Genomic DNA, 26927 nt, shown 5'->3' on the forward strand with positions numbered 1-26927 from the left:
CAGTTTTGAGTTTTGACACTACAGGAACCAGTTTGATTAACATAAGATGGAATCCTTTAAATGCAGATAATGAAATCAATAAATATTTTTGGAATAGAAACAACTCAAACTACAGTCTACAATATGCATTGAAGGTCACAATGCAACCACTAGATATTTTTAGAAGAGAAACAACTCAAACTACAAACATGCCTAAACCCATGCATTGAAGGTGCTTTAGCAATATTTTGAGCAATCAAGACATGTTTACAATTGAAAAGGTATTTCAAATGAATCGGCATTATCAGATACATGATACCCTGCCGGTTTATATTATTTGATTATGGGCTTTGCAAATCCAGATTGCATCAAAATGATCTCTTTTTGGTTAATATTAACATTAACCAAAAGAAAATTTTAATAAATTTTTTGACGTAAATCCACAGCATAACATGTTTGGGTATAATTCCATGAAAGAGAATCTTGGACAGTCAAATGTGTAATACATATTGGTTAAGGAACTCATTTAGTTCGCTTTCCCTCTCAATCAAACCGGGAGTCCTACTTCGTATGATTTTTTTGGATAGATATTTAAAATAACATTGAGATAAGTCAACATAAAGTTCCTCGCACCATACGGGCAAGATTTCCTGAAACAAGGAGTGAGTGAATGAGAGAAGGTTTCATCAAGAGATCACGGTAGAATACAAACAATCAGGTAAACGGTCAAACTAGAGGGCGAGCCTTGGCGCAACGGTAAGGTTGCTCCATTGTGACCTGGTGGTCACGGGTTCGAGTCACGGAAACAGCCTCTCTGCAAAGCAGGGGTAAGGCTGCGTACATCTAGCCCTCCCCAGACCCCACAATGGTGGGAGTCTCGTGCACTGGGCCGCCTTTTTTTAGGTAAACAGTAAAACTGGAATTCAGGATCACCGGCCATAGCACCTAACAAAAGTAAATATCCCAATAGTACTAAACACAGCAAAGAAAAGAAGCCAGCCTCTACAAGATTAAGCTGGCTTACCTAACAAAAGATTAATCTGGTTTCACAGGCCATCCAACAAGGTATTAAGTTCCTTGGAACTTTAGATTTGAACAAGGTGGTGGTAGAAGGGGATTCCTTAAACGTCATAAGATGGTTCAAAGGTTCACCAGTCCAAAAAAACGTGGTGGCAGAAGGGGATTCCTTAAACGTCATAAGATGGCTCAAAGGCCCACATTCTTTCCCTTGGAGGTTTGCTCCTTATTTTGATGAAATTTAAGATAAGGTGGGGGGAACTTCGATCTCATTTCATCACATTAGACGATCGGCCAACGATGTGGCCGATAGGCTAGCTAGAGACAGGGTTTCAAGGGACAGTGTCGACCTTTTAAATTTTCTTCCACCCTGATGATTCTCTCATTGCACAGGCTTTCGATATTTCCTATTGTATCTTCCTTTTTATTTTCTCTGTATCTTTTCTAGACCTCCTTGGTCTTTTCCTTCAACGAAATTGCCTACCATTGCAAAAAAAAAAAAAAACAAAGAAAAAAAAAAGATGCAGCTGTTAACCTATACCTGTACTGAACATCACATACCGTGTCCAAAATCCTGGTGTGGTTCTGAAACACTTGCAGAACGGAATTCCAACCCTTTTCCAAATGATTCAATTTTCTTTACCACCTTCTTCCAGTCCATGGAGTTTGGTTTATGTTCAGAACTCTGAGCGATACTAAACAAAGAGTCCAGCACCCTCTGCTGGAGATCTGATTTTGTCATTCCCGACATGGAGGATGAATGCTCTTCACAAGCGTTGAGAAGCTTGGGATTATCTCTGCACAGATGCAAATAAAAGTTAGTAAAGTGTATGTTAGGGTTGAAGTTCCCAATTATAAGATTATACAATCAATTTGAAATCACACTGGCACTTTTCCCTGTGCAAAAGCATATGAGACAACGCATAAAGTATCCTAGTTGATAATGTAGCATATGCATATCAAAGGTCAAGAAACATCTGGTAAGAAAACCTTCAGCATTTTTATAAACCAAAATATTCAAAGCGTGCTAAATAACAATATATTCTAAAAGCATCAAAGCCTAAAGTAAATAAGCAGCAATACGACTTTAAAATAATTATAGGAGTGCATCCATTACATAGTATATAATTGGAAGTGTTAGAAAATATCATGTTGGGGTATTTTAGTCATTTTATCAAGTATTGTATATGTGTCATTGTATGCTCATTTTTAAAATGAATGAATTACTTTCTCCCCATGTGTGGCTGTCTCTATCTCTTTTCTCTCTCCTCTCCACACCATTTTTTTAATGCAAAGGAATTTTATTGACCAAAAAAAGGGCAAACCTCTCAACCAAGAACACATGAAGGAAAGGGAAACTAAAATGGTGGCAAAACCAAATGAAAATCCTCAAAGAGGTAGAAAAGACACAAAATCCTCAAGGGCGGAGATAATCAAACATCTATAAGCTCTCCTTAGATACCCTGCAAGCCTATTGGTGTCACTAATGAGGAGCAAGTCTACGAGAAAAGGCATGGGACCCCTTAAGCCATCTTATAACGTTAAGAGAGTCTGCCTCCAAGACCACTTAAGCCATCTTATACTGTCAAGAGAGTCTCCCTCCATGACCACTTGGTCCATAATACCTCTCCAGTAGTATAATACCCTAATGAACCGCTCTAACCTCCGCCTCACTGGAATCGGTGATCCCTATGGGACCCGAGAAAGCCCATCTCGCTGCTGCACTCTCATCTCAAAGCACTCCACCAATTCCTGTTGGACCTAGATTCCCCAGTCTATATCCATCGAAGTTGAGCTTCAACTAGCCTAGGTAAGGCAGAACTCATTTCCATGAAATCAATCTTCCCTGCTCTGAGGTTCAAGAAATCTCCTTCCACTCATTCCATAGAACGAATGCAGAGATGAGCCTGAAACAAGGTATGCTTCTCACTCAAGAAATAGAAAGGGTTGTCACTTTCAAAAATAAACAGCGGGCACTTTTCACCAAACCTCTAATACTCGAGTATTTCTCTCCTTTCATACGATCTTTCCTTTTTTATCTACAAGGAACTATAGACCAGCACACTAGAGATCAATGAGTGAGCTTGGGAAGCCAACCCAAATTTACCCAAAATTCTACTCCACACCTCCATGGCCAATCTGTAATGGATAAACATGTGATCCTCTAACTCACCTATCTCAATACAAAGTGCACAATAATACAGAGTGCACAATGGTCAATAATCATCATATGCCGATTGCGCAGGTGATCCATTGTCTGTATTCTGTCGGGGAAAGCAGTCCACACAAATGTTTCTTCTGGGCAGTGCTTGGATATTCCACACTCTAGCTACTCGTGAGGGCACAAGACGAGATCAAGGTTACCTAGAACGCGGTTCGTTCCAGTACGCGGTACGGGAACGGGTACGGGGTACGATGGTAGTCAGGTACGGGGTACAATGAGGGTATACATATATATATATATATATATATATATATATATATGAGGAAACTGTTGGTGAGCTTAAGCGCACCAAACTTATGGTGCGCTTAAGCTCCCCAATCACATGGGTCCCACATGTTCTGTGGTGATCCAAACCATTCATTTGCAAGGCCTTATCATAGATAGGGGGTGTACCAAAAATCAGCTCCATAGGATCATCCTAACCCCTCCATTTGTGGAGGACAAAAATGGGGCAGATTTGTGTCTGTCCATTTTTGTCCTCCACAAATGGAGGGGTTAGGATGATCCTATGGAGCTGATTTTTGGTACACCCCCCATCTATGTAAGGGACTTTCAAATGAATGATTTGGATCATCCTAACAAAGTGGGCCCCCATGTGATTGGGCGCTTAAGCTCACCGTAAGTTTGGTGAGCTCACCAACAGTTTCCTCTCTCTCTCTCTCTCTCTCTCTCTCTCTCTCTCTCTCTCTCTCTCTCTCTCTCTCTATATATATATATATATATATATGAGGAAAGTGTCTCTAGTCTCTCCCCTAGATAAGCTTATCTACTCCTCCCTTTCAAAAAACACAGTGGGCCCACGCTGTTTGGATGATCCAAAGCATTCATTTGATAGGTCCTAACATAGATAGGGTGTGCCCAAAAAATCAGCACCAAAGGGTCATCCTAGAACTTTGTTTTGTGGGGCCTTGTGGTACCCAGAATGGACACATATAAACGTCCACGTTTATATGCGTCCATTTTGGACACGGTGTGCCCCACAAAACGAAGTTCTAGGATGACTCTTTGGTGATGATTTTTTGGGCACACCCTATCTATGTTAGGACCTATCAAATGAATGCTTTGGATCATCCAAACAGCGTGGGCCCACTGTGTTTTTTTAAAGGGAGGAGTAGATAAGCTTATCTAGGGGAGAGACTAGAGACACTTTCCTCTATATATATATATATATATATATATATATATATATATATATATATATATATATATAATTTCATATATTTTTACAAGAATGTCATTCCATAGTACACACTACGCACATTTAATACACAAAATATAAAAAACTCGTGTATGTCATACATATTTTTTCAAAAAGAAAGTTCCCATTGGAATATATGAATATCCTTCCATAGTCCATACTACATCCATTTAATAAAAAAATAAAAAAACCTCACGTATGCCCACATATTTTTTTTCAAAATAAAGCTCTAGATCCAATTCAAACCAAAATATATAAAATTTGTAGCTCTCTCCATCTATCTTCTAGTCTATATGCATCTCTCTCTCTTTCTCTCTCATGGGTCGCTGCGGTTCATCATTTTTGGCGATCCGGGTCGTTAGTGAACCACGTTTCGGATCATGCGACCCCGGATCGCGGATCGGAGGGCGGATGGTGAATCCGGTAACTATGGACGAGATACTATCTGATGGTAGAATGATTTGACAGTGAACTCGCTGAAAGAGTGCCAGATCCAAACCTTTTTATCTTCACCAAACCTCTTAAAATAGCAATTCTCTAACCTCACAAGAGACATGCCACCATAGGTACTCTCTGTTGAAGTTGTTTCTTCTAAAGATCACTTTCCAAGAAATTCTATCCTCTCTCCACTCAAACCAATCTTTTACAAGGGCTTCCTTATTCTCAACCGCTGCGAACAAGATAGGTTATTGCTCCTTCACAGGTGCCTCTTCGCAGCATTCATCGTACTAAAACCTAATTCTTTGCTAGTCCCCTCCCCTCCATGAACTTTTGTTTCTGTTTCAGTATATCCCTCCCAACTGTGACCCCACCTTGTCCAAACCTATCATCTGATTCCCATTGACCCGGGGAAGAGTCTACTTGCCTTCTATAACTTTGACATATAATTCAGAGATCTCTTCACCAAATCTCCAAAGCCCCAACAATGCATTGTTCATGCCTTCAGTTTTCTTATGCCTAGACCGCCTTCTTTTATAGGTTTGCACATCTCTTCCTAGCTAAATAGGTGCAATTTTCGCTTCTCATCAGACCACCACCCCCACCCACCCCCCCCCCCCCACCCCCCCACCAAAAAAAAAAAAAAAGAAATTTTCTTTGAATCTGCTCAAAACTCTTGATGATGCTCATTGGGAATTTAAAATCGATAATTGGTAGATCGGAATATTCGTGTATCCATCCTTTTCTCTACTCTTTCCACTATTGGGTCTCAATCCCTCTTCTTGGGTCTCCCCCCCAAAGGCAGCCCAAGATATGATGTCAGGAGACACTCAAACCATTCAACTCCACCTCCATGGGCATGGGGAGAACCAAACTCTCAGATGTGTACAACTCCTTATAGAATTTGACTATCTCTTTTATGATTGTTTCCTTGTTCTCTTCATGGTTTTAAATTTTAGACGAAATGCCGAAATTTTGGAATTCGGCCGGGTCTGACACCAAAAGTACAAATTTCGGTGTCGGCCCAAATTTCAGCCAAAAATTTGAAATTCCAGGCCACGTGTTTTTTATTTTTTTTCTTCCGTAATTTAAATTTAAGGTGAAATTTCGGCGTAAATTTCAGATTTTAACGTTTTTTTTACCGAAATTTCGGTATTTCTGCCGAAACCGATACCAAAGCCGAAATTTTAAACCTTGGTTCTCTGTGGTACCTGAAGTACACTAATGTGGTTCCCACGCCTTCTAGCACTGGCTATCCAATGAAAGTAAGCCGTATTTTTTTCTCCCTCCTTAAGCCACATCACTCTTGATTTCTGCCCCTTAGAGATTTCTTCCAGAACAACCCCCCACCCCCCACTCCCACCCGCGTCTTTTGCTCTGGCTATTTCCTTGATTATGGATAGCAACCACACTTTCCTTGCAGCCCCCACATTCTGTCTATCTTGGTTCCACTCCTTTAGCTTCTTCTTGACATGACTTAGTTTCTTACCAATCACCACATTGGGTGGACCTGACAATTTCGGTTCATTCCACGACTCCCCTAATCTCTCCTCCATCTTGGGGACTTTCAGCAAAGCTTAGATTGAACTGAAATGGGATATGGCCCAACGACTTTAGTTTAAGATCCAACGGTAGAAGGCAATGGTCTGAAGTAGTATGAGGAAGAACCATCTGGCACACTTTGGGGAAAAGCAATAACCATATGGGGCAAATGCGGAGTCGATCAATCCTACCTTGACCAGTTTCTCGCCCAAGTAAACTGAGCACCAATCAATGGCAAGTCAATTAGTTCATATCTTCCAATGAAATCAGCAAAAGCCAACTTGTATTGATTAGATATACTACAAACTACTCTCTCCTCCACCATCCTAATCTCGTTGAAACCAACCCCCCGCACTATGATGCACCATGGATTAAAGCACCTTCTTCTAACCTCATCAAGCTCTTCCCCTAAGAGCCTTCTCTTCTCCCTTTTAATAGGCCCATAAACTCCTGAGAAACTCAACAAGGAGTGATCATTCACCTTCTTTCTTATACTTGTGATCGAGAATCATCCAATAAAATTTTCAGTTATTTCATATGTTGTCGCACCCCAAGCAGCTAAGATCCTGCCTAATACTCTAATTGCATCAAGGGTGAGAAAGTCCCTCTTAGATCGAACCCCGGGCCCTTTAGTCCACTGCCAGGCTCGTTTCATTCATCTTGGTTTCTTAGATACACAATAACTTCCGGTTTGTGTTTTAACACCAACTCCTAGATGTGGGCCTTCTTTTCTAAGGAGCCCGGCCCTCAAACATTGCAAGATAATATCTTGATAGAGACTCTACTTCTTGAGAACTTCTCCCCCCGAGAATGCTTATTCCACCCTTTTCCCATACATTTCAAATTCTTTGCTGAGGCCCCCTCATAACTGCAGACTTCAACCTGACCATCCCCCTTATCATCATGTTCCATCATAACTGCAGACTTCAACCTGACCATCTCCCTTATCATCATGTTGGATGCTTCTAATCTTAGTATTTCACATTGATCTCTCATTTGAATCTCCCTCATTTTTTCCCATGTGCATAAACACCTCAGATTTTCCTCAAGACCTGCAAAGGATAAACCCAAAATCTTAGTGGTTGCCAGCACATTATTAACAAGTATCTCGATCAACTCCCCATCCGACTCCTGACCCACCAGCGGGACTATTTTGTCTTCAATCTGTGACATCACTGCTAGTCTATTGCTCTCTGTTTCAACTTCCCCTCTGCTGTCTATGGACCCACCCTGCCAGCTATACCAGTCCATCTCTCCGGCTGCCCCCACACCTCTATTCTCTTCGCCTGCAGAACTCTCCCTGTCTACCTGTTGCAGCCTGAACATAAAAGGGTTTGGATTTGTTCTCTCTCTTCCATGGGGACTGGTCTCATCATCCTCCATATTTGCACCTGACCCTGAAACCTGCAAAGCACCAGAGGGGATACAAAGCAATAGGGTATCCAAATAACAAAATCTACATACCTGGAATGGACCTTCCAGAATTGGAAAGGGGGGATAGACGCAACCACGAATTTCCAACTACTGGGGGACAGAGCAAAATCCGAGCTAGTCTTTCTCCTGTGCTTGACTCCTCAAAGACGAAATGAATGGCTGATCTCCAAGGTCCCTTGACTCGATTAGAAGCCACTGACGTAGCTTCCTGTGGCTGAGCCTGAACATACATGCCCTCAATCGAACTGGACTGGGCAAGCTCATCTTGACTTTATCGGTTCCTCCATATCTCCCACTATCGAGAGATTAGCTCGAGCCCAGGACCAGAAGACTAGGACGGAGGGTTAATTGGTGGAGGGATTTCCTCCCCATCCGAGAATTCCTCCACAGCATTATTACATCTGATTTACATGGAATCAGAGCATCCGATCTATCAAAGAGCAAAGCTAAGGTTCAGTATCTGCCATCCAAAAGAGGTATTTGATCCTTCTTCCATCTTAATTGCTTCATCTTCATTCTATCATTTTCTCGACTCCTTTTTTCGAACAAACGAGATTTTATTAAAAGAAAAGGAGAACCATTAAAAAAAATTAAAAGAAAAGGAGAGCCAGGCCAGTAAAAACCAACACATATGCAATACATAATACAAAAAAGGAAAAAAAAAAAGAAGAAAAATACAAGCCAAGCAAAAAGGCCAAAAGAAATAGCCCAACAACCCAAAGGATGCAGCAACAAGCAATGCCAAAAACAAAAGCCTACAAGATGGGTATCTTGTGCCATTTCCACATACCAAGGCTGGATACATCAATATTAGCAAGTCGGTCAACCAATGCATTGCCTTCCCTATGGATATGGGAGAATAGCCTATCAAAAACGGATACAAGAGAATAGACACTATACTTCCCTCAAGAGATGGCGGATCTCTCTAAATAAACGTTTCAATCTCTACGGGGTTGGACTCCATCCGAAGCCAACATGCAGTATTAAGAGAATCAACTTCTATCCACAACATTGAAACCTAAGACACTAGCTTGACATCACTACGCATGGCCCGAACTCCGCTTCCATAACAATGCAATTTCCATAGGGACATGCAAATGACATGATAACCTGTGAATTAGGGTTGGAGAAAACTCCCCTATTGCCAGCTGAACAAGAAACAAGGTGTGATGCTGTGATCCCCTTTGGTCTAATTCCCCTGGAACCCCATGGTGTGATTCCCAAGGTCTTGTTGGTGTGATGCCAACAAACCCCTCCCTCCCTCCCCTGGTGTGATTCCCAAGGTTTTGTTGGTGTGATGCCAACAAATCCCTCCCTCCCTCTGGTCTAATTCCCCTGGAACCCCTTGGTGTGATTCCCAAGGTTTTGTTGGTGTGATTCCCAAGGTCTTGTTGGTGTGATGCCAACAAATCTCTCTCTCTCTCTCTCTCTCTCTCTCTCTCTCTCTCTCTCTCTCTCTCTCTCTCTCTCTCTCTCTATATATATATATATATATATATATATATATATATATATATTTATATATATTTCAAGGTAATAGGTCTGTTTATTAATTAATTCTTGCAATACTGTTGCTTCAATCCATGCGTACTCTATTCAGAAGTCATCTCAAACCCTAAGATCAGTTCCAACCTGGGTTTTTTGCTTTTTAATCTCCATGAAAGCCATTGGTACTGTTATGGAATTTTTAGATCCTATCCATTTAGACCTCGACTGTTGGAACTGATTCGTCCATTCCCGAGTGAATTTGAAGCCTGTAAGTGATCTTTTACGTTCTTTCCAGTCAAGTTTGAACCATATTTTAGATACGTTTTTGTTCTTATTGAACCTAGTCTACTGCTCAAATCATTCCAACAACAAGTTTGTCATCTACGTTCAGACGTGCAATTTTCCAATTAAAATCCCCTCATGTTGGTCCTACAATGCATACTCATCACAAATAACACAGTTTATCGGGTTGATCAGATGAATATTTGATGCTGAATTTGGTGGAGCCACCCAAAGTGCTCTTTGAGAGGTTCTATTGGCCTAAGACCGTCAATTGGACGATCATATTTGCTTTTAACTAACTGCTGAGGCCTGAGGGAAACACAGATTTTAGTAGGTAGAGTGGGATTTCCTAGGGATATGACACAAAATTTATCACTTGATGAACTGAGACATAGGGTTAGACTCCATCAACCTATGATGTAAATATCCTTCAAATTAGCCCAAGTATCTGTATTATTAGGATAGTCCATTCTGTTTTTTTGGTACGTTAGCTGGAATCGAACCTCCGACCTCAAGGTTGAAGAAGGCCAAAGCCTTTACCATTGAGCTAGAGGCTCAAGGATAGTCCATGCTTAGTAAAAGGTGAACAGTTACCAACCATTTCTTCTTGGCTAAGGTTCCATACATGCATGCAAATACGTTTTCTCATCCCCACGCCTTCTGTGTGGAGACTTGAACCCTTAACCCTGTATATTTTTCAAATGATAGACTTGAACCCTCAACCTGTGTAAAATTTTGGCGATAATCAATTTATTGTTTAAATTACTATATTACTACTTTGTTGGAGTTAGAAACTTAGAAACATAATAATCATACAAAATTTAATATATCATTAAAAGTGCGGTGTTCTTTCTGATCCATACTAGTGTCCTAAGAAATCGAAGTTTAGAGGATCCAAGATACTTGATTCTTGCAGGACTTGATCTGCTAAAATGGCCATCCACGGATCACAGTAACTTTACTGAATATAGGTAGATATCCAAAGGTTCGTATATCATAGTTCAAAGTTGACAAAATCCAAAAGATCACACACAATAGAAAATAATAACAATTTCTAATACACTTCAGGGTCATTGGCTTAGTCCAGAAGGCTCGTTATTGCTGTTCAACGACGGCCCACGGTGTCGGAACTAGTTCCGAGTTAAAAGACACTGAAGCTTTGCAATCACAGAATGACAAATATGAAACTGAGTAAGAACTTTTGACACCAGCACCCTGTGTCAAGTAAATTTCTTGCAGTATCCAAGATTCATCATGCCTACATATTATATGTATAAGAAACATGTTGGTCAAAAGGGCTTACCTGCAATCATATCTTGCAGACTCTAATACTTCATGAAGTTCTTTTTCAGATAGGTCGCATGTTGAATCTGACACCTTATCTGTCAACTATGTATAAGTTCCCAGTCAGGAGAGTAAATAACACATGATACAATAACAGACATTTTGGCAATGCTAATACAGAGCTAAAAAGAGTTCAGAAGAATATTATAATCATTTTCAAAGTATCTTATTTACAACCGATATGAATACATATATGAAGAGATGATGCAGAAAAGAAATAAGGATGATATCTCAGGGGCATTGATACATTAATAGTCACCCTTGGAGAAGAGGATGATATCATTGTCTTCAAGATTGACATGTGCATGAGGAAACACCATCAGAACATCTCCAACAAATCTGTAGGGTTTTCTTATGAGGTGGGTAAGATTTCCAGCAAGGATATCAGGATAAAAATGTGGAAACAACTGTAGCAGCATAACTCACAAGAACCACAGGTCCATTTAATCCAGCGTTGTTTGCATGGCATATGGCCCGTGACTTGTGTGTATGTATGTATATATGCACAAGATCTTAGTATCAATTTGGGACCGTGTACCAAAAAAGTAATATATAAACATAGCACCTTTGGTGGGCACTCCTGTCCAAGCTAGTAAGGTGCTTCTCCCTATTAACCTGGAAGCTTGCTTGGCCATCGAGTAGTGCTTGCTAGTGCACATCCTACCAGGTACTCTGATATAGTCAACGGGGGACCTTGTCACTCGTATGTTTGTAGCAATGTTGCTTTATAAATTGTAAGTTGATTGAGCTTAGTAATACATATTGTTGGCTTTCCTCTCTATTGTTGTTGTCCCTTTGTTTTCTTGTGTGGTCATGAACTTAGCTTCCCTTTCGCGGTTGCTTTGTAGGTTTTAATCCTTAAAACCCTGCTTGGCTGACTTACTTGCTGTGAGATAACCGAAAGTACTGCACTGACCTAGTTTTGAGACTGAAGGCCCGTCATAGTTGATATCAGAACCAGAGTTCCCACACCCAAGAAGTGAAAGGTGGGTGTGGAACACAACCTAATAGGGTTCGGGTTCCAAAACCCCATGATCCCAAGGAGCTACAAAACTTTGTGATTGACATGGAACAATACTTTCGTGTCACACACCTAAAGGGTGAGGCAAAAGTTGTGACTGTCACCATGTACTTTACCAGATACGCCAAACTATGCTGGAGTACTCAATATGAGGATATACAAGACGGGTGGAGCATGATTGATACTTGGGAGGACTTGAATCATAAGTTAAAGACACAGTTCTTGCCCAAGAATGTAGATTTCATTGCTCCAAATAATCTAAGATGTCTCCAACACATGGGGATGCTTAGAGAATATCCGAAGCAGTTTCCGGCACTGATACTAGACAGCAAGAGCAAGTTAGGTGTCAAGCTCTTCCAATTCATGGAGGGATTGAAACCTTGGGCTTAGGTGGAGCTTCAGAGGAGGGGAGTACAGGACCTCACAGCGGCGCAAACTGCAGCTAAAGACAGGTTGACTATGATGTGAATGATACTGCAAAGGAGGCTAGCTAAAGACAGGTTGACTATGATGTGAATGATACTGCAAAGGAGGCTAGCTAAAGACGGGTTGACAATGTTGTAAATGATACTGCAAAGGAAGCTAACATTTAAACTTCCAAAAACTTGAATGAGAAGGGTCAAGAGAATGAAAGTCTCATCCCAAGGATTGTTTTTAGAATCATCCAACTTAGCACCTAAGTGTGGATGTTTCATATGCAAAGGGCCACATCGTGTGGCCAATTGTCCGCAGGTCGTAACCTTCGCCTCAGACTCAAGGTGAAGATAACCAAGGGTGGGATCTCTAAGATTGCTCAATGCTATCAATGGGCAAACAGTAGAGAAGGTCCCATCCAGGGGGTTGATATATGTTGAGGAATGCATCAATGGCAATATGACCCGAGCCATGATTGACATGAATGTCACTCATGACTTTGTCTCTGATCGGGAGGCAAAGTGGTTGAAGCTGAAGCTCAAGAAAGACTCCAACAAGCTGAAAGCAGTGAACTTGTCAGCACGCCTTGTCACCGGCTCAGCAAGGGGTGTGTCAATTAAGATTGGACCGTGGTCGAGACGCGGGAGAAACAAACCTCATAGCCGCACCCCTGGATGAAATCCACAACACCTTACATTAGTAATAATTGAACAATTCTGTTCGTAGGAACAAAGAAAAGCAGATCTATTCTGTTAAAGTATAAAACATAAATAACACCTTTCTCCAACAGCTTAAGCTTTTGGAGAAGTTGGTCAGTTAACATGGTATCAGTCTATCAGAGCCAAAGGGCTCGAGTTCAAACCTCCCGGATAGCAAAAATCCAAATGTGATGGTCGGCCCAAAGTGGGACCGCATGTGCCACATGTTTGCCAAGTGGGCCACATGTGCGGGGGAGTGTTGATAAATAACGCCTTTCTCCAACAGCTTAAGCTTTTGGAGAAGTTGGTAAGTTAACATATTCTATACTCGATAAGTACCAATACACAATGGAGGCCATTGTGGTGAGCTAATGCATAGATACTTGGTCATCATTCGAATGATCCATTTGTCAACCTTCCAATCAATGGATAAAACACAAAAAACAGCAATATTAAGAAGACAACAAACTCATTGTTACGTTTCCACATCAAAGTATAGTACTTCATTTTCATTTAATATAATGCCATTGAGGATGGATATTTTGAACCCTGCTAAAGTTGTGCCAATCCCTACCTCAACTCATTATGCATGTTTAGGGTGGAGGCCCTTGCATGGCCTCTGTGATGCAACAAGAAAATAAGGGTGTCAAACACATATCAGATCTTCAGCTAAACAAGGACCTAAAGATGGGAAGAAAATACTTTTGTGGGTACCTTGAAGATGAGAGAAACATAATTGGGGCAGAACCCTATCCCTCATGGCATCAAACATATCTTGGAAGGCTTTAAGGATGTAATTCCAGAAAAGCTACCAAGAACATTGCCGCCAGGAAATACAGTGGATCATAAGATTGAGCTTGAGCTAGGAACAGTGCCCCTCATTTGAGCCCCTTACAGGATGGTGGAGACACCCCATTTTGTCAAGACAGGACTAATGATAGGTTGTTGAGATGATGAATCCTATGATGAGTCCCGAAGCCTCTCTGGTGTTTCTCTCTATATCTCTCTCAGTGTTTTCCTAGGTTTTCGACAACACAAAGTTACCCAAACCACCAAGACACCCTAACAACCAAGCCTACATCCAGAACCATCTGAGGTCACCAAAAACCTCCCGATTGAGCCCTGAATTGGTCAAACAAAGATCCCAAGGATAAAGCCCACTAGCTCGACACCCGCTTTTTACAGCAAACACAACATCCCGAGGATCCAAATGCCAAAACTCCGCAAAAGCTCTGCCGGAAGCCATTTCTAGGAACCAAAACACCTTTCGGTCACCAGAAATCACCTTTTTGGGAACAAAAAACCACTTTGGCTACCAGGAACAACCATCCTAGAGCCAATAACCACTTATCAAGCAACCCACAAACAAACACTAAAAACCGGGAACCCAGGACCAACTTCCAGGCATGGTTTTAAATTTCGACCGAAATTTCGGATTTCGGTCGAGACCGACACTAAAATCACATATACCCGAAATGGTATTTATTTCGGTTGAAATTTCGGAATTTCGGTCGAAATTTCGTTTTTTTCCTGAAATTTCACCCAAAAACCTGTTTTTTTAATTAATTAAATATTTTACAGAAATTTTGGTAATTTCGGCAGAAATTTTGTATGGAATAAAATAGTGTTTATCTTGTTTCGCCGGATTTCAACCGAAATTTCGATTTCAGTGGGGTCCGAAACTGGTGCCGAAACCAAAATTTAAAACCATGGTTCCAGGGACCCGAATCCCATTTTTAAGACCAGAAAACCGCTTTTGGTCACCAAAAACCACTTTCTAGGAACCGTAATCTATCCACGGTTACCAAGAAATACTCCTTAGGAACCAAATATCACATTTGGCAACCAAACACATTTCATTGGAAACCAAAAACCACTTACTAGCAACCGAGCAATTAACCGCATTTTGGTCACTAAAAACTATAAACTACCAAAAGTTACTTTTTCACTGCCCGGGACCATTTTCCGACAACTGGAGGTCAGTTTGGGACACTGAAACAACTTTTTCGGAACCGACAAGCACTCCAACAACCAGAAAACCACTCTCAGAAACCCAAAACCCATTTTCGGTGCTCTGAAACCCTAGCCGAAGCCACGGAACCACTTTTTGGTGGTGGGGCTCATCTCCCCTGCGATTTTGGTGCCCTCCAAAATTGCAAGTGAGGTCCCCTGCGATTTTCCTTGGAAAAACTATAAAAGGGGACCTCCCCCTCCTCTCATTTCATCCCTTTTTCATTCCCTATCCCCTTTTGCTCTAGTTTTCACCCCCCCCCTTTTGATAATTGCACCCCTTTAGCTTTTAGCACCCCTCCCTATTTGGTATTCACACCCCTTTCCCCTTTGGTTTAGAAAACCCTAGAGAGAAAGCTAGAGAAGCATGGGGAGATTTCCAGAAACTAATCCTAACTAGTTTCTGCCAAGTCTCTTCTAATATATAATCGGACGTCGGAGTTCTGCCAAAATCTCCTCTGATATAATACCAGACGTCAGAGTTCTGTCGAATTTATGAGGATTTGGAGCAGCACCAACCTCTTTAACTAGGTATATTTACATCTTTTTGTACTTTACAAAACCGGTAGTGGGTAGCTATAGGGTTTGGGGATCCTCTACCCCAAGCGCATAAATCCCCTCATTTTCTCCTTTTTCCATTATCTCCTTTTTCCATTATTAAAGGAATTTCCTTAATTCCGGTTCTTGTATTAACAATCAATATGATTAGAGATTGATCGTGCTGCTAGGTGCCTAGAGCGAAGCGTTGTATGGTTATCTCAATCTTTTGAGTATTGTTGTCTATGAACAACTAGATTAAAGTGACTCATTTACTGTCTGTAAAGTCTAATCACAGGTTGTTTCCTTAATTCCGGTTTTTTATGCTCAACAATCAATTAGATTAGAGATTGACCGTGCTTCTAGGTGCCTAGAGCGAAGTGTTGTATGGTCTATCTCAATCTTTTGAGTATTATTGTCTATGAACAACTAGATTAAAGAGGCTCCTTCATTGTCTATAAAGTCTAATCAAAGGAGGTTTCTTTAATTCCAAATCTTTGTACTCAACAATCAATCTGATTAGATATTGGCCATGCTACTAGGTTCCTAGAGCGAAGTGTTGTATGGTCTATCTCAATCTTTTGAGTATTGTTGTCTATGAGCAACTAGATTAAATAAATTCCTTTATTTCCCTCTGAATGGCTTTCCTTTATTTCCCAAGTCATGTAAATTCTATTTTCCCTCCGTATTTGAAAGCAAAAGACCCACTTTTCTTACTTTTATTCTCTTTCCTTCCTTTTAAAATCCAACTCCGGAATAAGCTTAATCGTAAACAAGAGTTTAAAATCAATTTTGCTAGAGTTTTCCCACATCCACCAATTTAAGTCAACAGACCAGGTTCTCCCGGGCATGAGGGGTGCCTAACACCTTCCCCTCATGCAACCATATCTTTTACTCAGATTTCTGACAAGACCATACCGAAAACAGAGTTAATCAGGGGTCTAGGGCCCAAATTAGACGGCAATTTTAATTATTGCCTTTCTCGTGAAATTCGGATCTTTATCCCAAATTCACTAGAAATGCATATCAAGGTCCTAGGCCCTAACCTAGGTGGTGACTCTGAGAACCTCTCTTTTCCGGTGAAATTCAGATCTTTATACCAAGTTCACAGGAAACATAGACAAAAACACACCCCTAACCAAAAGGGAACAAGATGAACAATTAACAAAACACACACCACCCGAGTGTGGGGAGATACAGAGAGATAGGGCATGCCTCCCGACCAAACAAAAACGGAACGCCGCGCTCCTCCGCTATCCAGGATCCATAGATGGTCCCACTTGAGTTGGCCGAACTTAAAAGGAAACTTGATGAGCTATTGGAATCGAGATTACTTAGGCCATCTAAAGCCCCTTCCGTGGCTCTTGTATTGTTTCAAAAGAAGTATGATAGGAGTCTACGATTGTGCATCGATTATTGAGCACTAAACGAGTTGAATGTGAAGAACAAATACCTCATCCCTCTAATTGTGAACTTAATTTGATCAGTCGGTAGAATGGTTTAAAACTGAAACCAAAATTTAAAACTTTCGGCCAATTATAAGATTTACACTGAAATTTCCACCGAAACAGAAATTTCAAACCTTGGTTGGGAGAAACAAATTCTCAAAGCTGGACTTGCGGTCTAGCTACTATCATGTACGGATCGTCGAGGAAGACAAGCCTAAGACAACTTGTATAACACAGATAAGACGTTTTTTAGTTATTGACAATGTCGTCCAGTCTTACTTACGCCCATGCCACCTTCTGTAACTTGATGAAAAAGCTACTATTTTAGTTTCTAGACAAGTTCATGATGGTGTACCTTGATGACCTTGTGGTGTATAACAATAGCTTAGAAGAATACATTGACCACTTAAAGAAAGTTCTTGAGATGTTTAGGAGGAACCGGCTCTATGTGGAGTTGGAGAAGTGCCGTTTTGCTCAATAGCGCATAATGTTTTTAGGACATGAAATCGGTAGGGGTGAAATTCGCATGGACAGTGAGAAAATCCGTGCCTACACAAGACTGACAAGCCCCAACCAAGGTGGGAGAACTCATATAGCTCTTCTTAACTACTATTGGCGGTTCATATCAAAATACTCAAGTCAGTGCTGCGGTTATGGTCAGAAAAGTGTCTTAAAGCCTTTGAAGACCCAAAGAATATTGTGATGGAGGAGCCGGCACTACAATTGTCAAACCATTCCTTGCCCTTTGGCATTCAAATGGGCGACTCCCTGCTCATGCAAGAAGGGCACCCATTGCTTATGAGTCGTAAAATCAATGACACTAAACAGAGGCATAGAGTGCAAGATAAAGAGATACCTCAGCTCCAAGTTCACTGTTAAGTCCGACAATCTGGCCACGAGTTACTTTCAAACACAGAGGAAGCTATCACTGAAACAAGCCCGTTGGCAAGACTTCATACAAAGTTTGACATGGTGCTTGAGTACAAGACAGGCCAATGGAATCAAGGGGCATATGCGCTAAGTTGGAAGCCCGAGTTAGCTGCCTTGAAGTTGGAGGAACAATGTTACGAGCCTCAAGGTTGAAAACCAAAGCCTAAACAAATTCGGATTGAACCTCCGACCTCAAGGTTGAAAACCAAAGCCTTATCAAATTGAGCTAGAGGCTCAAACCTCATAAGTTCTTAATTGCTGGAAACAAAGTTGAACTTCTCCACTAGCCCACACACCCATGCTGATGGACAAATAGAATGCCTTCCTTGAAGAATACTTGAGATATTTTGTTAGTGCCAATCAATAGGAATTGGGTTCACTAACTTGATGGAGCCCAATTTTTTTAATAATCTGCAAAAGAGCTTTGCATCCAATCAGAGCCCACTTGAACTAACAATAGGTCGGCAATCTTCCATGCCACATGCCGTTGAAGATGTATACAATGGCAACAGTCAGCCCTACCTATCAATTAACCAATGAGTGGCCTATGAATGTAGACATAGCTAGAGCCTACTTGGAGAAAGCTTCCAAAAGAATGAAGAAAATGGCAGACTATAGAGCATAGACCAGTAAACTTCAGGGTTGGAGAGTTATAGTGCTGGAGAAACTTAATGCAAATCAACTCAAGTTCACCTATAAAGTCTACAAAGGCATGGTTCATAAGTTTAAAGGTCTAGTTCCTATTCCTGAACAAGTTGAAAAACTCCCTTTTAGAGTCCAGCTCCTCACTTGTGTAAAGATCCATCCTATTTTCCATGAAAGCCGTTTGAAGCCTTAACTTGCTAACAGAGAAGACAACAAGAAAGACACATAAATTCACAACGTACCATATAACAAGTCCTATGTGCCATATAACAAGTCCTATGAAGTTGAAACTATATTAGCTGAGCATATAATGCCGCAAGGAAGTTTTAAAGATCCGGAAAAAAAAAAAGAGAGAACCTCCTGAGGCGGAAGAGCCTACCAAAGTCAAAACCCAATTGGGATATATAGGGTGTTAGTATCAATTTGGGACCTGAGTGTACATATTACCAAAGTTTTAAATTTCAGTTTCGGTTTCGGTTTCAGTCGTCACGAAAACAATAACATTTTTGCTTCGATTGGAAATTTTAGTGGAAATCCAATCAAATCATGAAAACGTATGAAAATATATGCAAGGGATAGAATTTTAAGATGAAACTTCAGGAAATGCTCACCATTCAGGGGGAAAAAAAAACTTTAGGAAATGTTATACAAAGCACAAATAGAATCTTAGAAATCATCACATAAGCGACAGTCTTCCACAATGGTTTAACATCAAACACCTAGTAACATGCAATGTCGCACATGTCTGATAATTCAATACATATCACATTCCAAGTGTAATTCATATAAATATTTATGCATAATACATAAACTAAATTTCACATGCAAATAGTATAAATATAATTTATTTATCTTTGAAATTTGACTTTTATTAATAAAACCATAACAAGGGACAAGGTGTCCCCTGTGATAGTAGAGATACCATCCAATTACATCATGATGATTACATTAGTCTAAGAAAACATATTCACTAATGCCTCTGGTACACAATGAATGACCATGTCCTCCAATATCACACCTTTTTTTGCCAATTCATCAGCCATTTCATTAGCCGAGCGCCTTCTATGTACTATCATCGGTCGTAAAGCATGCACCAAATCCTTAATTTCTGCAACGAAGCGGTGTAACCGCCAATGTGCCTTTGATTTGTCACTAGCCCACGCGATCGCGTTAGTGGAATCCCCCTCGACAATCAGACGCTTTGAGCACCTACATGTGAACCACTTTAGCCCAAACAAAAGTGCCCTCACTTCAGCCGCGTTGGCGTCACAAGTCCCCACCGGACCCGAGTAGGACATTACAATTCTCCTCAATTCGTCACGGATAACACCCCCTATTCCTGCTTTTCCGGGGTTAGCAATCGAGCTTCCGTTGAAATTTAGTTTCAAAAATCCCATGGGAGTAGGCTCCCATTTAGGGGTTTTCTTTACCACCAGTTTCCTTTCCAGAATGATAGCTTTCCAATGATAGCTTACAAATAGTATAAATATAATTATCTAACACATACTGATATAGAATACCACTAATACACTTGCAGTTTAGTTTAAGTATGCATTTCGGTGGGGATGTAAACGAAAACATTTTGGTTGTTTTGTGTAGGTTTTGGTGGAATTTTAAAATCATGCATCTTACCAAAAATAAAGTAGAAGGCAAATGTAGCAACTTTTGTGGGCGCTCCTATTCATGACTGGGAGCTTGCTTGGGCAACAAGCGGTGCTTGCTAGTACACATCCTAGCCGGGACTCCAATTTAGTCAACGGGTGACATAAACTCCTTAGGAAGTTTGTAGCGTTGTTACTTTGTAAATTCTACAGTGACTGAGCTCAGCAATAAAGATCATTTGCTTTCCTCTCCATTGCATGAGCCCCTATGCTTTCTTGTAAACACATGAACTTCACTTCTATTTTTTACTTTTGTAGGCTCAACCTCGCAAACTTGCTTCGCTGACTTGCATTTTCGTAAGAGAATTGCAAGTGCACACCGACCTGGTCATGATACTGAAGGCCCGTGACACAAGGAAGGATGCATCTTTTTTTTTTTTTTGAAAATTTACAAGGAAGGATGCATCTGAAGGTCGTAAAGTTGCCGGGAATACTGGTGGGGTCCCTGAAGAAGTTGCTCCCTAGCGAAAAGATATGAAAGCCACTAGTAAAAAGGTGGGCCGAGAGGGTTGGAGAGGAAAACTACTTCCCAATTGGGGATGAGATGGGGTCTGACGAGGAACATAGCAAAGAGAGGTGCCTTTAGAGAAAAAGGAAGTAGGGTCTCCTCTATGTGCTTTCATCGTGGAGATTGTTGGTGGGAGGATACAATGAGGACATAAGAGTGATGCCCTCCCTCTCATGCCAACTACTAGTGTTTTCCATGCAAAACTATAAGATACAATAAGGTTTTCATCCTAATACCCGTCTGAACATAGGTTTTCCATGTGCATGTCCAACAATAGTTAACAAACCGTGGTGCGGTAAAAAAACGGGACAGAAAATAAATTCAGGTTTAATACGGTACTTGTTCAAAAGACGTAGTAAAAACGGTCAAATAAATGCAAACGTTAAAAATATGTTCAACAAATAAAAAAAGTTTAATACGTTTTAGTCTTAAAAACGGATTAAAAAAAGCATGTAAGTCCGCATATATGTATGCTTGTATATGCATACCTGTGCATGTAAACGTAGCACCAAAATTCTATGAATATCATTAAGGAGCATATAAGACCATAAGAAGAAATCATTTGACTTGTCATTTTTTGGATTTCTGTTATAGAGTACAGTTTTTTCTTTTACTTATCCATTGATGGAAGAAAGTTTTGGTGGTTATGTTTTGGCTTCAAACACTCAATTCACCTCATTTGTATATCTCTCTTATGTTTCTGATTTGTTTTTGGCTTCCTTTAATTTACCAAAATCTCATTTGCATTGTGGAAGAGGCTATATTCGGAAACGATCGAAACCCAAACGATCCTCTTGATTTTTTTGAATAGTAGTGCATCCTCTTGATTCCGTGAGTAGAGAAGGTAAAATTGACAAGATAAACTGAAGAAGTAACTTCACAATGAAAGACTAAAGTGACTGAGAAGGTAAAACCGTAAAATTGACAGCGAAACCTCAAAATTTCCTATGTATGAACTCCTATTATAGATGCATAAGTCCATCAGCTTTCCCTTTGGCTCATGAACATAAACAACCCATTTCCTTTTAAACCCTAACCCGCAAGCCTTGTGCACCAAACCACACATCGCCAAGCAAGTGAATAAGGAAAACAAATTAAGTTGAAAATGCCAAATTATCAGCTACATTGATTGGTTTTCTTATAGCTATGGCATGCAAGAAGCTTATGGAGAGGCACCAAAACTAGTTGAAAACAACATATTCATCTATACTACGTGAGGAGATATAACAAAAAATAATAATAAAAAGAAAAGAAAAATGAGAAGAGGGGGGAGAGGAAGTAGCTTTGCTTTAGCCCTTTTAAGAAGCCTTCTCACACAGAAAAATGGGTTCTTCTTCCCACAAGTCATCATCCAAGCTTACCAACCAAAACAAATAAGTCATCGTCCAAGCAATCTGCTTGCTGCTCATGCATATTGTGTCAATCCGAGTCCAAATCTTTCTATTTTATTGTGTCATATTTCAAAAAAAAAAAATTTGCAAATCAGCAGACAATCACAGATTACTCCAGATCAACCCCACATAACCGTGTCATAGATGAAGCTAAGAAAGACAGAAGGCTCAGAAATAGTTTTTGTATCCCTTAATGATGAAAATGATAGAGTGAAAGAGATTGAGAGAGGGAAAGAGAAGGGGGGCACCTTCTTGACGACAACCGTTAAATCATAATTTCAGACCCTCATTCCGGTAAGCACGGAGAGAGTGTGAAGGGGGATTAGGGTTTGGGAGGGCGATGAGTGCGCAGAGAAAGAGACGGAGAGAAAAAGACGGAAATTAGGGTTTACCCCTCTCGGTGCTAAACTTGTAACTTACGATTAAAGGAGAGGTAAAGTTGGAAAATCATAAAAGAACGTGTTTAATATGTATATAAAACATGTTTTAAACATTTAACATTTTGTTCAATAAAACACGTTTTTTGGCAAATAAAAGTTTTAAACGCAAAATCCTCAAATACGTTTTTTTTTCAATAAAATGCCGTTTTAAACATTGTCATGCGGCTGAAAACTGGTTCAATTTTGATCTCGTCCCAATTGAATAAGTGATGCAAGGTCTAAAAGGTGGTTGTACCAGCATGAAAACAATCAAAACCATGACAAATGTTAAAAATGAAACAGAAATGTTTTGTGACACAAAGAAGTTAAAATAGGGAAATGATATATTTGCCCCATTTCTTTACTTGGGACAACCACCTCTAGTGTAAAAGAGTAGTCATAAATACACTAGAGGGGGCTTTCCAACGTGAGAAAAGGAGGCGAATATATCAGTTCCCTAAAACAACATTCATTACATTATGACATTATGATAACTAAGCTTCTGTCTATATAGTTTTGTGGCAAACTTCCTTTTTTCAAAATAACACGATTCAATCATTTCCAAATGCTTTTGCTATGTGCGAAGTAATCTTACATTTAAACAAACAAGTGGTGATCTAAATTTCCATAAAATATCCAAAATGCTCACAATTCAAATCATCAACTTCGAAAAAATACCTGGCATTTCCTTATTATACTGGGCACAAGGCAATTGCCAGATTGTTCAACCATGATTCGTCTATCATGTCTATTGTTTTCACCAGAACTACCACATTCGCTGTTCTTAAACTGGTCATATGAAGCAGACAGCTCAAGCAATGTATCCAAAGCCTGAAAAGACACAATTTCACTGAAATAAATACAAATAATTTTAGCAATGTCATAATGAACATAAAGAGGTAAAAGGAAGCCCTTCAAATCAACCATTTCAGTGGCCTCACAACAACTATACTTAGATCGTTTACCAATGTTGCAAAGGCAAGCCTATTGAGGAGGGGTCATAAATTAATTGTTAAAGAGAATAGACATTGACACCCATAACCGAAAGCATTGTCCAACATGTCAGCTTTTTTATTTTGTTTGCTCTTTACTTTTTCTCAAATAGAACAAACAGAGGTGTGTCATGCCTAATTTTAAGGATGTCTAATCAGCCCTCTTCTTAAAATGCAGTGTTTTTCCAATATCCCTACTATGACTTTCCCTTCTTGATCCCATTATTTGCCACCACAACAAATCAAAGCAACCTAGAACTCCAAAAATCTTGTAATAATGGCTGGTTCGCTTTAGTTGGTTTCTATTAATTAGATAACATTGAAAACCTAGGCTTTTATGAACTGAGTCAATAAATAAGTTAATCTAATACACCTAGACATAAATATAAATGCACAATCCATACTGCTATACACAGATTATTCTTAGGTGCTCTGGTTTCTATTAATTAGATAACATTGAAAACCTAAGCTTTAATGAACCGAGTCCATAAATAAGGTAATCTCATACACCTAGAAATAAATATAAATGCACAATTCATACTGCTCTATACAGATTATTCTCAAGTGCTCTGGTTATTGATATTTGATACTTACTAAAGGAAATAACTATGACACACACACAAGCAATAAATTGATTTTCACAAATAATACTAGAGAGATAAAATGACAATAGATTTGATCATAACAAGATCAAAGTACAATAAAAACCCAAATCCAACTGTTATTTGGTACTTACTAAAGGAAATAACTATGACACACACACAAGCAATAAATTGATTTTCACAAATAATACTAGAGCGATAAAATGACAATAGATTTGATCATACAATAAAAACCAAAATCCAACTGCAAAATTAGTAAATATTTATTAACCAATCCAAAAGAATATTAGATATGGAACCCTAGTTTGTTCGCAACCGTTGATTTAGGATCAATCTCAGCCCATATATCAACCTAAATAAGCCTACTTTCTATTTTACAACAGGCCAAACAATTATTTTTTGAAAATGCAGTCCAAACAATATAAATTAGAAAGTGTACTATGTTGCTGCCGACAAACATAACCAATTATATTTTCTTTAATTAAAAACTTCCTTGAACTGTCAAACTCTAAATTATATTTCTAAACTTCCCTACACTCTAAACCCATCTTAAACAAAAAAAAAAAACCCAAAACATGTATTTTGGATCTTACAAATGACTCAAAGATGAAAGATTCCAAATTATGTTCCTTTCAAAGTGCCTCCATAACCTACTTAAACTTTTACTAGACAAAATTTAAAAAAATCACCTAAATCAAAATGGCCCACCCTTACCTTTGTGACAAAGATAGCCTTGTAGAACCCGCTATTAACTTTAGCATGACTAATGGTCTCCTTAGGGCCAATATTGGGTCTCAAACGACCTTCTTCTCCCAATTATCTTTGGTTGTACTATGAACTTGTGCATAAGCTTTGCTTTCATCAACTCACAAAGTAATGCTAAGTTTCTTCCAATGAATGAAAGCAATAATAGATTTCTTCCAAATCCTCTTGCTTACTTGGGATAGGGAGAGATCTCCCTGGTCTATACATTAAGGGATGACCAAGATTAGGGCCTCATTTATGTAGGTGAACATTTTTGTCTAGAAAATTAAGCATTGAGCCCCAATTGTTTCCCTTTGGCTTCTTCCAAGAGTTATGGGATCTGTTGGAAACAAATTAATGATTTGGATGAGTTCATCTGCAGCAACTGAACCAATGAATTTTAACATACATTGATCACCAGTACAACTAAATCAAAGAAAGGCAACCAACATTGAGGAACTTCGCCCTGTTATCTTCATGCTGCATGCACAAAATTCTAGCAAAAAGCAAGCCCATGCTACCTAGTTTGGTTATGATTGTAGTAAGTAATAATATCTTCGCATCAGCCGAGGATGATATGGATACACCCCCTTATATCGGAGATTAAAAAGAATCACACCCACATGGACTTCATACCAGCCAAATCAGCTGATATGATGCTCAAATGGGTTGTATCGACCAATAAAGTGACAATACAAGTGCCATATCGGATCATACCCACATGATTCTTGCTGTTGAGAAGAGAAGAGAGTTGAGAAAGAGAGAGTGAGGGCGTTCTCCCTCTCACTAATGTATTTATCTAAAGAGAGAAAACACAATAACCACTATGCCCATAGGCAACATTCACACAGATAATGCCTATCTAACACTGCCCCTCAAGCTGGAATGTAAATATTGAGCATTCCAAGCTTGGTACAAATATCAATAAGTCTAGCCTTGCGAGGGGCTTGGTGAAAACATCAGCAGACTGACCGAGTGAAAGTAGTGCATATCTCTCTCTACTGAATCCTGTGACGTATGAAGTGACAATTCACCTCTATGTGCTTCGTACGCTCATGGGAAGAACGGATTGGTAGCAATATGAATAGCTGCCTTGTTGTCACGGTATAGCTAAGCTGGGGATGATGAGGAAAGTCCAATCTCAGACAAAAAGTGATTGAAGCCGGATAAGCTCACTGCCAGTATGAGACATGGCTCGATATTCGGCTTCAGCACTGGATTTGGCTACTTTTTAAAAAAAAAAGCACTGGACAAGGCTACCACATTTTGCTTCTTGCTCCGACAGGATACTAAGTCACCTCCCACAAAGGTACAATAGCCATTAGTGGAGTGTCTATCTACTGGAGAACCTACCCAGTTAGCATCATTGTATCCCTCTACTCTCTGATGGCCATGTCTTTTGAAAAGTGGACCTTTCCTGGGGCACCTTTCAGATATCAAAGAATCTGACTCACAGCTACCCAGTGGAATGTACGAGGAGCACTCATGAATTGGGTAACAACTCCCACGGCATAAGAGATCTCTGGTCTAGTCACTGTGAGGTATAAAAGCTTTCCCACAAGTCTTCGGTATCTACCAGGATTATGTAACAAGTCACCTTTTGGATGGAGCTTTGTATTTGGGTCCATGGGGGTAGTGGTTGCTTTCATGCCCAACCACCATGTCTCATCTAGAAGATCCAGCACATACTTCCTCTAGGAGAGGGAGAGGCTAGTACCTGAGTAGGCTGCCTCGATCCCTAAAAAATATCGAAGGTGGCCAAGGTCTTTTGTGGAGAACTCTTTTTACAGAAAATTCTTCAACTACTGAATGCCAGCTGTGTCACTTCCTGTGATAATAATGTCATCCACATACACAATAAGGAGAACATGACCGGTACAAGACTGATGGCTGAAAACTGAATGGTCAACCGCAAACTGCCTCATGCCATAACTCATAAGGGCTTCACTGAACCGTCCAAA

The 26927-nt window shown here is 39.9% G+C and overlaps 1 protein-coding gene across 2 annotated transcripts in view; it reads right to left on the reverse strand.

Moving 5' to 3' along the window:
• LOC143855710 (smr (Small MutS Related) domain-containing protein) overlaps nucleotides 1-26927 on the reverse strand; it is a 79037-nt gene that overhangs the window by 23274 nt on the left and 28836 nt on the right. For both annotated transcript variants that reach the window (XM_077365790.1, XM_077365789.1), the window contains exons 3-5: nucleotides 23307-23459; nucleotides 10906-10991; nucleotides 1558-1793 (exon numbers count right to left, since the gene is read on the reverse strand). In XM_077365790.1, the coding sequence (XP_077221905.1) occupies nucleotides 1558-1793; nucleotides 10906-10991; nucleotides 23307-23459 (475 nt within the window). The remainder of the gene's footprint in view (nucleotides 1-1557; nucleotides 1794-10905; nucleotides 10992-23306; nucleotides 23460-26927) is intronic.

The sequence above is a fragment of the Tasmannia lanceolata genome, unplaced genomic scaffold (genome assembly GCF_043159265.1).
Source record: "Tasmannia lanceolata isolate RefF3 unplaced genomic scaffold, GAP_Taslan_0.1 ptg000023l, whole genome shotgun sequence".
NCBI classification, from domain to species: Eukaryota; Viridiplantae; Streptophyta; class Magnoliopsida; order Canellales; family Winteraceae; genus Tasmannia; species Tasmannia lanceolata.